Below are 13,111 nucleotides of genomic sequence, written 5' to 3'. Positions count from 1 at the left end.
TAATGTTAAATTTAGGGATTATAGCCTGTAAAAAAGGAATTCTACAGTGACCTGATTTTTTTTTACTGTTTCATTTGTACTCATTTTAAAGCAAAGCTGTCTTGCTTAGAGCTTCATTTGTTTGACAGGGAAAAGAGAAGTGCAGCTTTGTAACATGAAGAGACCCAGCAGAATAACAAATCAACAGGGTGCAGGGATAGGTTGGGCTGCAATTTGACGAGGACGTTAGATGGGGGCTGTTCTGAGAGCAGGAGTGTCACCTCCTTCAGCTGCCTGCTCTATCTCTCACCCCATATGTTTGTGGAGTCACATGGTGAACCACAACCAGAATCTGATCTGGCTGGCTGCTTAGTATTTATTTTATTTTTTTTGTGCAGTAGTTGTCAGCAGCATACAGAAAACCAGGCCAGTTCTGCAGGTGGCCATGCAGAGGAAAGGAGTGGAACTAACTGAGTGGCGGTGGAAGGACTTCAGCATCTGAAACAGTGTGAAATTGCACCATAGCCCTGTGGCATTTTCATGTTGTACCTGCAAAGGGATTATGCAGACTTTACCCTAGAGAGGCTACCAAGTATTTAATGCTGGTGCATTACCACATTTTCATCCTATAAGAAATAATAGCCAAATTTTGTTTTTTTAATTTTTGTTTACAGTCATTCAGAGTAAGAATCTGTTCTGGATTGTGATCGGCTATTCTACAATTAACTTTGGTGATGTTCAGGATGAGATAGGATGACTAAACTTGGGGTGTAATAGTAATTTTTCTATAATTTATCTTGAGTTCTGCATCTGATACATGATTGCTATTAACAAGCAGTTTTGATGCAGAAGAGGAGTTTGTTCTTGTGAAAATCTAACCAGCTGTAGAAGCAGAAATAGGAAGAGCGAGTTCTGTTGTGTGTCTCGCCATGAAGTATAAAACTAGATGCCCCTGCCCAGTTTTCTACTGGGCAATGGAGAATGACGTTTGCCAGATGTCCTGAGTTCAGTAAGGGAATCAACCGGATGCAACAGCACCTCAAAACAAACAAATCTGTGATGGATGCATTAAGCCGTTAGCTGTGACTTGTGTAAGGGTGTAGTTTACTCTAAACAGCGATGCTAAAAATGGCACAATATTGTGTTCTCTCATGAGGGTAGCTTAAGGAAAAATAAATTTGGTTTACAAATGAAGTATTTTGCATTGGAGCACAGCATATTTAGCCTGGATTGAAATTTCTGTGAGATTATTTCCTCTTTACGGCTCAGTCTGTCACCTGTAATCAATATTATGAACTCCCATGGGAATGTCTTCAGTCAAAAGGAAACAAAATGAACTGTTAAGGAGTCTTGAGCTGTGCCTTTGCCTCTACCAGACCTGCAAAGATATGGTGGTTTAGAGATCTGTTAGTGTCTTGTCATTTGTCCTAGCAGGGAATCGGGATCAATCTCTTCAGTGAGTGACCTCCACAAAATGCACAAAAATAAAATGAGATGAAGCACAAACTGCTGTGATTCTGGTGCAGAACACAGCACAGTAGATGAAGAGATTAACTCTGACACTGCTTAAGGGCAGAATTGTTCTTAAATTTTAGCAATTACATTTGAGGTAATCTTAGTAACAATAATCCAAATAATCTGAAGCCCCAACGCAGAATCAGTACTAAAATAACTTGTTTCTGGTTGTAATTTCAGCTGTGGTGTGACGGTGAGATTGTGAGTTCCATTTCTTGATGACTCTCAGCAGTCAAGTGAATCATGTTTTACTGTTTCCATATGGATGCAAAAGATATCTTGTTCTAATTTCTTATATTTTTTAAATTTTAGTTGTTGACCTCCTTTACTGGCGAGACATTAAGAAGACGGGAGTGGTGTTTGGTGCCAGCTTGTTCCTGCTGCTTTCATTAACAGTGTTCAGCATCGTGAGCGTGACAGCTTACATTGCCTTGGCCCTGCTTTCTGTGACCATCAGCTTTAGGATATACAAGGGAGTTATCCAGGCAATCCAGAAGTCCGATGAAGGCCACCCGTTTAGGTGAGATTTTTCTTTTAATTAAGGAAAAGTGTGTTGTTTTGCAGAACAGCAGTATTGGTGCTGTTAGGAGCAGCAGATGACATATGCTGTAATATGTTGCATAATAATGTACTGAAAAATCTGTTACCCAGCTTGTGTCGACTCTTCCAGTTTTTCTCAGTAGGCATACACGGCAGTGAAGAAAATGAACTGAACACTTGGTACAGGCGATTTCCCTGGGAATTGTGGAGTATCTTAAGTTACATTTTAAAAAAATTAAATACTTCAGTCTAATGGAGTAATATGTGCATTTTAGAATGGTATAGTCTTCAGAATGTGAACCAGTGGCAGATGATGTACAAAACTGAAAGAACACCCAGGAGATGCTGCACTGTCAATGCAGTATATTTAACAAAAATCAGAATAAATGTAGCTTAGATACTTTTCTCTTTTTGGAACTTTTTTTTTAAAGAATACCCTTGAAATTTGTGTTTCAGTATGTAGCAGCGTAGCTGTGTTCTTCACAGGCATGGCTGCCTTGTCATCAGCAGAATCCAGGTTCATTGCAGCCTGCCCAGATGAGGAATCCAGAAACTTGGACTCTTAAGGCTTGAGGAGTTTAATCATAGGATTAATTTAGGTCCTCAAAGAGGACCTCCAAGCTCTTTGCTTTGAATGATGAGCCAAGTCCTTGGGGCGTGCCATGTGTGCACTTCCCTGCAGTGTGACAACACGGTATCTGTGGTGTTCATCTGTTCCTGTGTGGAGTACGGTGGTGCCCATTATTGCAAAGTGGCATCTTAAGAGAAATAAAAGCTCATTAAAGTGTTAGAGTAATTACTAAGAGTGCATGTTTCCTGTTTCCATAGCAGCCCTGTCCCACACTGCTCAGAGTTGCTTCTCTTTTATTAATCAGTGAAGTGGTTCAGTCTCAGAAACTCCTGCTTGCCCTCTTATTTACAGCTCTCTTACTGATTTTGTGGTGTTTCTAGTTATTCTCTTCCTCTCATCTTCAGTAAGGCAAAGTAAAATGTTTTCTTGGGTTCACCTCCATTCCTCCCTGGCTATGTGTAGTGGCTCATTTACCCAGTGGAATCCCATCTGTGCCTAAAACAGCTGTGGGACAGAACTCTGGAAAAAAACGGAATATTTGCTTTCAAGCTTAGATCTGATATAAAAAAATACGTCTGAACAATAGGCACCAACATGCAGTATAGCAGTGTGAAGTATATATCTTTTGTAAACTTGTGGGGGTCTTTTTTACCCATCAAGGCCTTGGGTGGCCCTCCTTCTTCACTCTCCTTAGGGTGGATAATCCCCAGCTGCAATCCTGTTTGCTCTATCTACCCAGTAGTGCTCTTCAGTATCCAAACAGCATTTCCAAGTTTACCTGTTAAGTTCTTTCTTGGCAAGAACAAGAAAAACTTATTTTACCTGTGCTCTTTCAGAAGTTTTATTTCTAAAGATACTGATACTCATAGGAAGCTTCCAGACATTCTTGTCCAACATACCTGGTTGCTTACTTTTTATCTGCATGCCCTCGACTACAAGAGGGATATTTTTACTTGAATTTAGTTTGACAGTGAAGAGCACATCCATGAGATCAATTTAAATTTTGATGCAGGTACTGAATATCTTGCTGATGAGTTGAGAAGGGTGTGCAGATTCAAACCAAGTGTGGACAGCAGAATGTAGCCTTGAAGTGGCCGCCCTCTGGAGTTACTGTTTAAAGTATTTTAATTTGTTTTGGACTTGCCACAAGGCCATGTTCAGCTTTGCCTTAACTGACATACATAGGAGCCTCCACGGTGTGGTTTTTTTGGGGTTTTTTTTTTTGTTTAAAAAAAAAAAACCAAACAAAACCACCCCAAAACAGAATTCCCCCCCTAAATGAAAGTCAAACTGTAGCAACTGTAAAATGAGTGCCCTGTTACAGATGTGCTGCATTACTCCTTCCTCCAACATCCAAATTAGATAGTATTTTTCTCTATTTAAAGACTCTAAATTGCCATAGTCACAGCAACTATAGACAAAAGTCACAGTGCAGTGGAAAGAACATTTAACCAGGTAGGAGCTTACTGCTGTCACTAACTGTAAGAAATTTTTTTAATATGATAAATAATTTGCTCGTTTAATGTACCTTGGTGTGTTTGTTACAGCTTAGTGGTAACTTGAGAAGTGCCTCCAGCGGTATGAATGGATATGTTGCTTTTTGGTTTTTTTTTTCTTTTTGAGAAATGTAGGAATCTCATAGAATATTAGGCTACCTGATAACAGTAGCAAAAAGAGAATGACAACCCCCTCCTCCCACCCCAGCCTGTCTGTCTTATTTTTTTAAATACATGTTGGCCTTACTAGATTACAGCATACGCTGAGGAGTAGGAAGAGACTTCGTAGGCCAAGCAGCATGCGTGTCAGTGGTGCTGGACGCTGTTTTGGCCGCTCGCTAGCTTTCCCTTGTTGCACATACACATTAGCCAGCACACCTTTTTTGCCTAGTCCGGGTCAGGCTGTCTGTGTGTGACTTAGTAAATGCACTAAGCACAACACAGCAGTAAGAAACAAGCACTTTTTTCTTTTCTTCCAAGAGGTTGTGGGGGTGCTTTTGAGGTTCATTTGTACCTTCTAAGAATAACGTAGGTTAGTTCTCTTCTGTCCTTTTAGCGTTCCTCATATGGTGAGCTTTTTTTCTGTTTGTAACAATAAAAAGAATGTATGTTGGTGTTGCATATATAACATATAATGTGTTGATACTGTTTGCCAGCACTCTTTCAGTAAAGTTTCATAAGCTCTTCTTTCTTGCAGGGCTTACTTGGAGTCTGATGTAGCTGTGTCTGAAGAGCTTATTCAGAAATACAGTAATGTTGTGCTTGGTCACATTAATGGCACAGTCAAAGAGCTGAGACGTCTCTTCCTAGTCGATGACTTAGTTGATTCTCTGAAGGTGAGTTTACTTCAGCTGTAGATTGTGTGGCTTGCTGTAAACAAGATTCCTCGCTGACCTGGGTTAGCAAAGCCCACTAGTCCTTATAAACGTGAATGAACAATAGCATCTTTGGCTCCTTGTAAATAAATAATGAGTTTTAGTTTGCTTGTTGAAAGTAAAAACCCTTTTTGTAATAGAGTGGACAACTTTATCTGTCCTTTATTTTGTCAGTAGAGTAGAAATGAATGGAAAACTGAAATTAATGGCATGCAGTTCACCTCTTACACCTGCTCACTGGTGCTTAACAGAGAAATCCTTTAAGAAAACAAGACACTGTTCCAGTATGGGCATTCTGAATGTGTCACTACCATAGATCTCTCCCTCTTGAAAAATCTCTCTTTTGCCCTAGACTGGGCACAGTCTGGTTTTGTTTCGGTTTTCTGTTTCTGTGCTGAGACAGCAAGTGATAGCTGTACCGTTACTTGCCTTAAGCAGTGGGAGTTCTTGTGTCTGCTTTTTTGCTGGAAGAGGGGGGGCCTGAGTGATGCCCTTGTTCTGCTAGGAAGGTGGGACAGTGGATGCCAGTTTCAGTCCCTGGATTTGGGTGTGAATAGCTGTTCCTTTTAGTGATGCAAATTACTGACATGGGTTTTGCAAGTTATGCTACCTAAAGTGTGTGGTACTGCTTAACAGGTATCTTAAGTACGTCCAAGTAGTATTTAATGGGGTCTATTGAAGCTGGCAGAGCAAAAATGACTAATAATATTTTTTTTTAAAGGCTCAAAACCCTTCAGTTTTGTTCTGTGAGAATTATGTTCTCTCCTTTCAAGCTAATCACCTTTCTTTGTTTCTCAAACAGTTGTTCCCTTAACCAAGTACAACGTGTTGTCCATTTCTTTTTCAGTTTGCTTAATCTTCTTGAAGTAAAGTTGCATTTATCCTCCAGAAAATACCATACTTAGTGCTTTGTAAAGTCCTTTGAGTTATTACGGGGTTGGGGGAAGGGGTTTCTAGTGAAACTTGGAGAAAAATAGGGAGGCTGTAAAAGTCTTTGTTGTATTTGTGGAATAGATAGCAGAAGCAGACCTCAGGATCTTACCCTGAGTTTCTAGGTCCAGTTTCTCATTATTCTCCGACTTAAGCACAGTGAAGAGTTTGTGCTGGAAATGTTGTGGCTGATGTTGTGCAAGTCTCCTGTAGTAAGAGTCCTTTCCCTCTGGAGAAAGGAAAGATTGTAAAGTTGTCAGGTTGTTACCTGGGCTCTGCTGCTGCTGGTAAATATTCATTTTCTCGGAAGAGGAGATGCAATATTAGCCCAGGGATTTGTGTAATAATCACCCTGCTCCTAAAGGGTTGTGCAGTAAAAATATTTTTATGAGGTAGCTGTGCGTTCTTATTTTCTGGTCATTTTTCTGGACACGATTGGTGCTGCTGCAATCACTTTGTGTCAGAGTGGCTTAACTGAGACCGCTATTGTCTGTGCCTTGCCAGCGTTTCCACACAGGGATTGCGTTTTGATGGCTAAATCCTCTCACCACTGCCCATGGGTCTGGTCCGTTTGGAGCTGTGGCTCACCTTCATGCTGAAGTGACCGAGTACTGAGCATTCATCTCTGCAGCCTGTCAAGGCCACGGCCTTGGCCAAAGAATTACTGTTACACGGCTAGAATTGCGTTTTGATAACTTAAACTTGGTGTGCGAGGGGGGGAAAGGAACATATTCTTTGTTTATTGTGTTTTTTAAGGGCACTGAGTTTCAATGTTCAAAGAAAAGTTTTTTTGCTTAAGTTGTGTTAGGATCTGGGTAAACAACATCACAGACAAACTTGTAGTCACAAGGTCACTTGTATTTCTTTAATAATTAAGCCCTTTGTGATATGTTCCTTCATCTGAGTTATAAGAATTTCCACACCATGTGTTTAGAGATCACAATCCCTTGCAGTATAGGAAAAGGAAGCGGTGAGCAGCCAACTGCTGTTTCAGTTAACACTGTTTTAAAAATCAGGCCTTTCAGAGGAACACTGTCAGAAGTAGAACTAATTCCAGCCAGAATGTCTTCGAGGCACTCCAGTCACTTTTAAAATACTGTGGTATATAGGAAAGACATGTTTATTCAGCTGGGCTAATTCATTTCCCCTCTCTCCTTCTGACATTTAAAACATTTTATGTAGGTTAATTAGTCTAATTTATGGTGGTTGGTAGCAACCCTTATATGAAACCAGTGAATGTCAGGACAGTTCACGAGCACAGGGCTACTGATTTTGAAGAGTTTGTGCTCGAGGAGAACATTGAGATGCTGGGGTCTTATGTAATATAACAACCGTGGTTTTAAAAAAATAAAATCTTGGCTCGTGTAGTTTAAATATCTTCACTATAGGAAACAGCATGTTTGTGTATAATTGAAGTTACGGAGCTTTAATGTAGAAAATGTCTGCAGGCCAGTTTATTGCGTGTAATAGTTCTGGCCGTAAAACATGTCTAGTTAAGATTTTTTTCTTTTTTATTAAACAAATGCTTCAGTCATGAAAGTCTTAAAATGGACTCTAAATATTTATGCAGCACAAGGAGAAGTTCTTCACAGCTCTTGCTCCAGAGGAGCCCTTGCCAGAGAGTCCCAGGAGAAACTGCACTTTGTCCTGATACACACAGATCTCCCCAGCTGTGTGTGGCAGCACGGTTGCGTTCAGTTTGTCATTGCTCAGCTGATGCTTTGAGAAACTGATCTCTGCTGTATTTGAATTATTTTATAGTAAGGAAATAGATCTATGGACGTTTCTGGATTTGCCATTAAGTAGCAGCATGCTTTGGGTCCTGGGGAGTCATTAGTCATTGGAATGAGGTGGGCAAAAACTTGGTTCAGTCCATCAGATACAGTGTGGGTTTTGCTGATTTACGTGTCCTGGTAGCAATCAGGCTGAGCTTGGGCCCTGTGCTTTCCTTCTGTCTTCTCCTGAGTGTATGGGATGAGTTCTCTTATCTTTGTAGGTCAGTCTTGGGTTGCCTTCTGCTTTTTTTGTTGTCTTAGAGGTCTAAGTGTTTAGATGTGTTTCAGGTAAGCCTTTTTGTATTAGTAAGGTTCTCTTGAGTTTGTCTGATTTCTAAGGAAAAAAAGAGACTGATACAAAATAGAGACCAATACGTAAATGTGGGATTGAGGTCAACTCCACTTAACCCTGGGGAGTATTGTTTTATCTGTCAGAAGTGTGTGAAGAGAGAAGGTGTTGTGGGAGGGGAGTTCTGAGGTTTTTGCTAAACTTCATTTGCTTTGGTAGCCCCAGCTTTCAAAACAGTTGTCCCTCACAGACACAACGGAGAGAGGAGGGTGGTCTCGCTGGGCTCAGTTCTGGGTTCCCTCTTCTGCCCCATGTGAATAAGCGAAGTGGATGAAAAACTGCACATGCAACACAGTTCATCCTTAGACCCTGTCTCTGCCCTGGACAGACTGCAGGAGAGGCAGAGCCTGTGTCAGTCAAATGTTAACTCCTAGATTTTGATCTTGGGCCATAAATTCAATGCTCACAAAATTGGATAGTTCTGAAAATTGTTGGACTTGGGATTGATTCATATCTGTTACCCCTCTGCTTACATAAACTCACGTTTTCTGGCTTGGTCATAGTCTTCAGAAATGTTACTGAATGTTCACCTGAGCAGGGTGGTGCTTAGCCTTGGTGATTGTGTTCATGCAGAGGAGATTTTAGAGAGCTGTCAAGATGCTTTGCTGCGTGTGCTTGAAGCCAACGTGTTTAGTTTCCTGAGTGCACAGCCTGCTGAAGGATCACAAACGGGGGCTTTTTGCTGCAGTTCAAGTTGTTGACTTTCCTCCCTTTGGTGGGGAGGGGGATGTGCTGCAGGTCCAGACTTGCTCTGCAAGGAAAGTATTTGCTCCATTAAAATGTCTTGTGCAAAGAGGCAGGCAGCCAGCTCTCGCCCTGGCATTGCCGGGAGCAGAACTGGGTTAAGGTTTGAATGACTCATGAGGGAGTTTAAAGAAATCTACTTTATTTTTCTTGCTAAACCTGCCAAAACCCTTCAGTGGGAATGCAGCTGATGGTAACATAGCAGCCTTGTCTGAGGGTTAGCTAGTGCTGCTGTGTCACATCTAGGAAGAACTGACAGATAAAGAACTGCATCATTTGCGATTAATCCTACTGAATTTTGAATGGGATCAGCTTTGAATGAAGCTCTTTAAGTAAAGTTCATTTCATTACAGGGGTCATGCGATTAAACTTGTATTGTTTGTCATGCCCTTATCTTATTGTTGGCTGTTGATTTTGTTTGGTTTGGATACCTTGCATCTTACGATAAGCTAAAAATGGGTGGTTGCGTACATAACTTAACTTGGCTGCAGGCTAGATCCTTGCCCACACCCGCAGTCCTTCAACATGCATTTTTTTCTTTCCAGTGCTTTGTACCCATCTTTTCCTCGCGTGTATCTCCTGCTTATTGGAGTGCTTCATCTCTGTCTGTTAACTGTGCCAGATCTTCTCTCCCTGATGCCAACAGCAGCCTCTGCACCATGTCTGTACAGCTGTCCGGTGTTTTGCAGTGTCTTGCACAGAAAATAACCAGATGTGCTAGCTGGTTAAAGGGCTGGGGGTCTCGCCTGCATGCTCTGCACAATGCAAAGCGGAATTCAGCACTTAGCTAGAAATAAGCACTGGTAAATCCACTGTGTCTGACGTCCAGGTCCTGGCTTCTGCTCAGTTACGGACTGTGCAACACTAGAAGAAACCGGCTGATTTTCCTTGGGGAGGAATCCTACACAGAAATAGAGCTGGCAGCTGCTGGCCCCCTCCCTCCCCAGTATAGGTCAGAGGTGTGCTTGGGACACTCGTCACCTGGCAGAAAGCTGTGGGGCTTGGGCTGCGGCAGACCTTTGTGTAAAGCTGGTGAAGTGGAGACTGTCCGCGATGGGAGCTGTACTACTGCAGTCAGCACTTGGTGGGGCAGGAGCGGTGTCCGGGTACGAGTTAGAGGCTGGGATACGAAGCCAGAAATTATGGCAGTATGAGGGTTCAGGTGTCTGTTAACAGAAAGACATCTTTGCTTCTGAATTTGTCTCCGATTTAGAGCCAGCTTCCATTTTATTGCACTGTTGAGTTCTCTCTTTCCTGAATTTCTTAGTATCCAAAGCTCCTGTGTTTTTTTTAAGGGAAAAAAGACAAGCCAACCATGCCACGTTACCTTCCAGACTGGGTCGTGGCGACCTTTGCAGAGCCGAAGTGTGGTTGTGATAGTTTGGTGCCACCATTTGTGCTGCAGCCCCAGCGTGGATGCGCTCATAGGTTGGCTGCTGGGCTGTCGTGACAACAAATGACCTGCTTGCTTTCTTTCTGGCTCTGTCACCCAGTGCCATGCCATGCACCAGCCATTTAAGCTCTCAGTTGCCTGTCTTCTTCTGTCTCTCTGAAGGGTGGGAGGTAGAAACTGTGTTTGCCCAACATTCTGAAACCAGGGATTGGAAGTGCTGTACAAATTGAGCAGCCACCAAGTATGAACAGCTTTTGGTCACTGCTGACTTGGGCTGAATTCATCCCGGTGACCTAGACGCAAGAGGTCACATATCCTATTACTAAACCCTTGGGCCATCTTGTCACACATCTATAATTACATGAGACCTACAAGGGTGAAGTGGAGTTTGGGACACTTTAGTTTCATATGCATGTTTAGGGAAGTTCTGTTACTGCTCTAACTAGTGTGTTCTGGTGAGATAGACTGTCGGCTGATGTGCTGTTTCTTTCCTTTTTAGTTTGCAGTGTTGATGTGGGTATTCACTTATGTTGGTGCCTTGTTTAATGGTCTGACATTACTGATTCTGGGTAAGTGTTTTAAATTATGTTAAAATACCTGGTATACAAGATAACCCTGGAAAAGCACTGCCCAATACTGTGAGGCTATTCCTGTGTTCTTAAGAGTGTAGCAAGATGTTTTGTGCCCTTTTTCTAGGCCATTGATAACACTGCAGAACAGATTGTTTTGAATTGCATTGTTGAATTCCTTGAGATTGCTGATTTTCCAGACATTGTATCATTTAAAAGCATAATCTGTTCTGCTTGTCCCTGTCAGACTTAGCCTTACTTGAATATCATTGCTGTATTCTGACTTTGGAGGAGGTACAGAATTGGCTCTGCCCATCTCCCACTGCAGCTAGGTTTATTTCTTGTGTCCCAGAGCAGGCTGGGTTCAGGTGTAAGAACTGACTGACGTTGCCCGAAGCCTAGGCATCCTTTTTGAAGAATTTGTGTAACCCACAGTGAAAAAGTGAACTGTGACCAGACTTACTGCACTATTAACGAGACCTGGAGAATAGCCCAGCTGCTCCTTAATAAGGATTATTTAGGTTCCTGGCCAACAGTTTTTGTATGAGGCTTAGTTATTTCTTTTTCTTGTACCTTTTTTAAAGAAATGCCAAGGTGTGGAAACCAGTCTTTCTGTAACCTGAACACCATCCCTTTTATCAATATTTATACTTTTGTGCTCTTTTCCAGCTTTGATTTCACTCTTCAGTGTTCCTGTTATTTATGAGAGACATCAGGTGAGTGTTTAATACCATTCACTAAATACTTCCTAAAATTAGCTCTGTTGAAGCAAAACCACAAGCAAATAAAACCAACAATTAATTTCAATCTTCTAAAACCTTTAAAGACTTGGAAAGATAGGCCTTTAATCAGGAGTCAGTGCCAGGGCCAAGAAAATCAAGTTCACTTTGAAGTCCAGACTGCGTGTGTTTTCCCCTCCTTTTTGGTGGAAGTCTAAGAAGGCTTCCCAGGCAAACAGTTATGAAAAAGGCCTGATTAACCTGGAGGCCTTCTCTCCCCTGATCCAGATTTGGTCAGAACTAAAGCAGCAGTAGGCACAGTGCATTAATCCTGATGTAAGTACTTTTAAAACAGTTCTTGAAGAAACTTCTTTGGTGCTGATTTCACAAAATTGGAGCTGATTTCACAAATTCAGGATTTGTGTCCTGAAGCCCTGTGGAATTTGTAGCCCTGGCAAAAAAAAAAAAAACAAACCAGGAGGTGGGAGATGCTCGACACAGTCTGGTACTTCTCCTGTGGAAATGCTAATGTAAAAGAAGAGGTAAGAAGTAGACAAAATAAAACACGTATGATTAAATTATAGCAGAGCTTGAGCAGGGACTGTCTTCAGCAGGTCATAGCACAGGAGGGGGGGAGCCAGCTCTGGCTTAGCAGTTCCTTCTCCTCTTTCAAAAACAACGCTGCTCGTGGAGGCCAGCCTGGGACTTAAGAAGGGAGGAGGAAAGGCACTGAGCAGATGGTGGAACCTCCTGGGCTCCTCTCTGAGCCCCTAGCAGAGAACACAGTGCTCTGCAGTGGAAGGAAATCCTGTAGCCCTGAGATGATGGACAATTTGTGTGGCTTAACCCGGGCTCCTCAATCCTCTTGACGAGCTGAAGGCTGCTCTCTGAAGGCCTAAGCTGTTTAACAGGCCCAGCCCCCCCCTAAGCTGCTTTCTTTCCCCATGGTGCCGGAGGAGGCAGAGGAGCTGCCTGCCCCTCACCAAGGGCCCTGCTTGTGCACCCTCACGTTGGGTGGCCTTGAGAGGACGTGGGGGAACCGCTAGTGACGGGTTTGATGGAACATGCAGAAGCCAGGGATGAATTCATTTGGGTACTTACTTGCTATTCCCTGCCCTCACGTGTGTTCCTGGAGCCAAATGCTGGCCCGTGCTGTGGCTGAAGCTGTGGGAGCTCTGGCATCAAACTGGGGAATAACATGGTCGAGGCCCTTCCGTCCATCAGAGGTCACTGGCGTAAAGCACGTCCTGGTGCTGCGTGACTTCCGTCCATCAGCGGTCACTGGCGTAAAGCACGTCCTGGTGCTGCGTGATGCTGCCTTCCGGACAGCAAAGTCACTGTTGGTAAGGGTGGGTCTCTAACAGCTGTCCTCTTCAATTTCAGGCCCAAATTGACCATTATTTGGGACTTGTGAACAAGAATGTCAAAGATGCGATGGCTAAGTGAGTGCGTTTTTGTTGTTTCACTTTCTAAATAACGGTGACAGTTTTGGGTATTTGTGCTACTCCTGTATACAACAGGTGTGTTACGTGCACTACTCCTGGGAGGAAAAAGTACTTTGTTTAAATTTGGAATGGTTAGGAAATCAGCTCCTTCCTTACTGATGCTGGTGTTAAGGTATATTTATTTTTATTTATATATATACATATATATATA

The 13,111-nt window shown here is 42.5% G+C and overlaps 1 protein-coding gene across 1 annotated transcript in view; it reads left to right on the top strand.

The window, feature by feature from the left end:
• Positions 1–12,897, top strand: part of LOC104460333 (reticulon-4-like) — a gene marked incomplete at its 3' end in the record, with an annotated part of 28,035 nt that extends 15,138 nt beyond the window's left edge. Inside the window, exons 3-7 of the mRNA XM_010075776.1 lie at positions 1,807–2,014; positions 4,799–4,937; positions 10,667–10,736; positions 11,406–11,452; positions 12,839–12,897. Coding sequence (XP_010074078.1) covers positions 1,807–2,014; positions 4,799–4,937; positions 10,667–10,736; positions 11,406–11,452; positions 12,839–12,897 — 523 coding nt within the window. The remainder of the gene's footprint in view (positions 1–1,806; positions 2,015–4,798; positions 4,938–10,666; positions 10,737–11,405; positions 11,453–12,838) is intronic.
• Positions 12,898–13,111: the final 214 nt, after the last annotated feature.

Source organism: Pterocles gutturalis, unplaced genomic scaffold (genome assembly GCF_000699245.1).
Source record: "Pterocles gutturalis isolate BGI_N339 unplaced genomic scaffold, ASM69924v1 scaffold50717, whole genome shotgun sequence".
Lineage (NCBI taxonomy): Eukaryota > Metazoa > Chordata > Aves > Pterocliformes > Pteroclidae > Pterocles > Pterocles gutturalis.
Note: the sequence above shows the minus strand (reverse complement) of the source record. Positions and strands in the feature narration are given on the sequence as shown.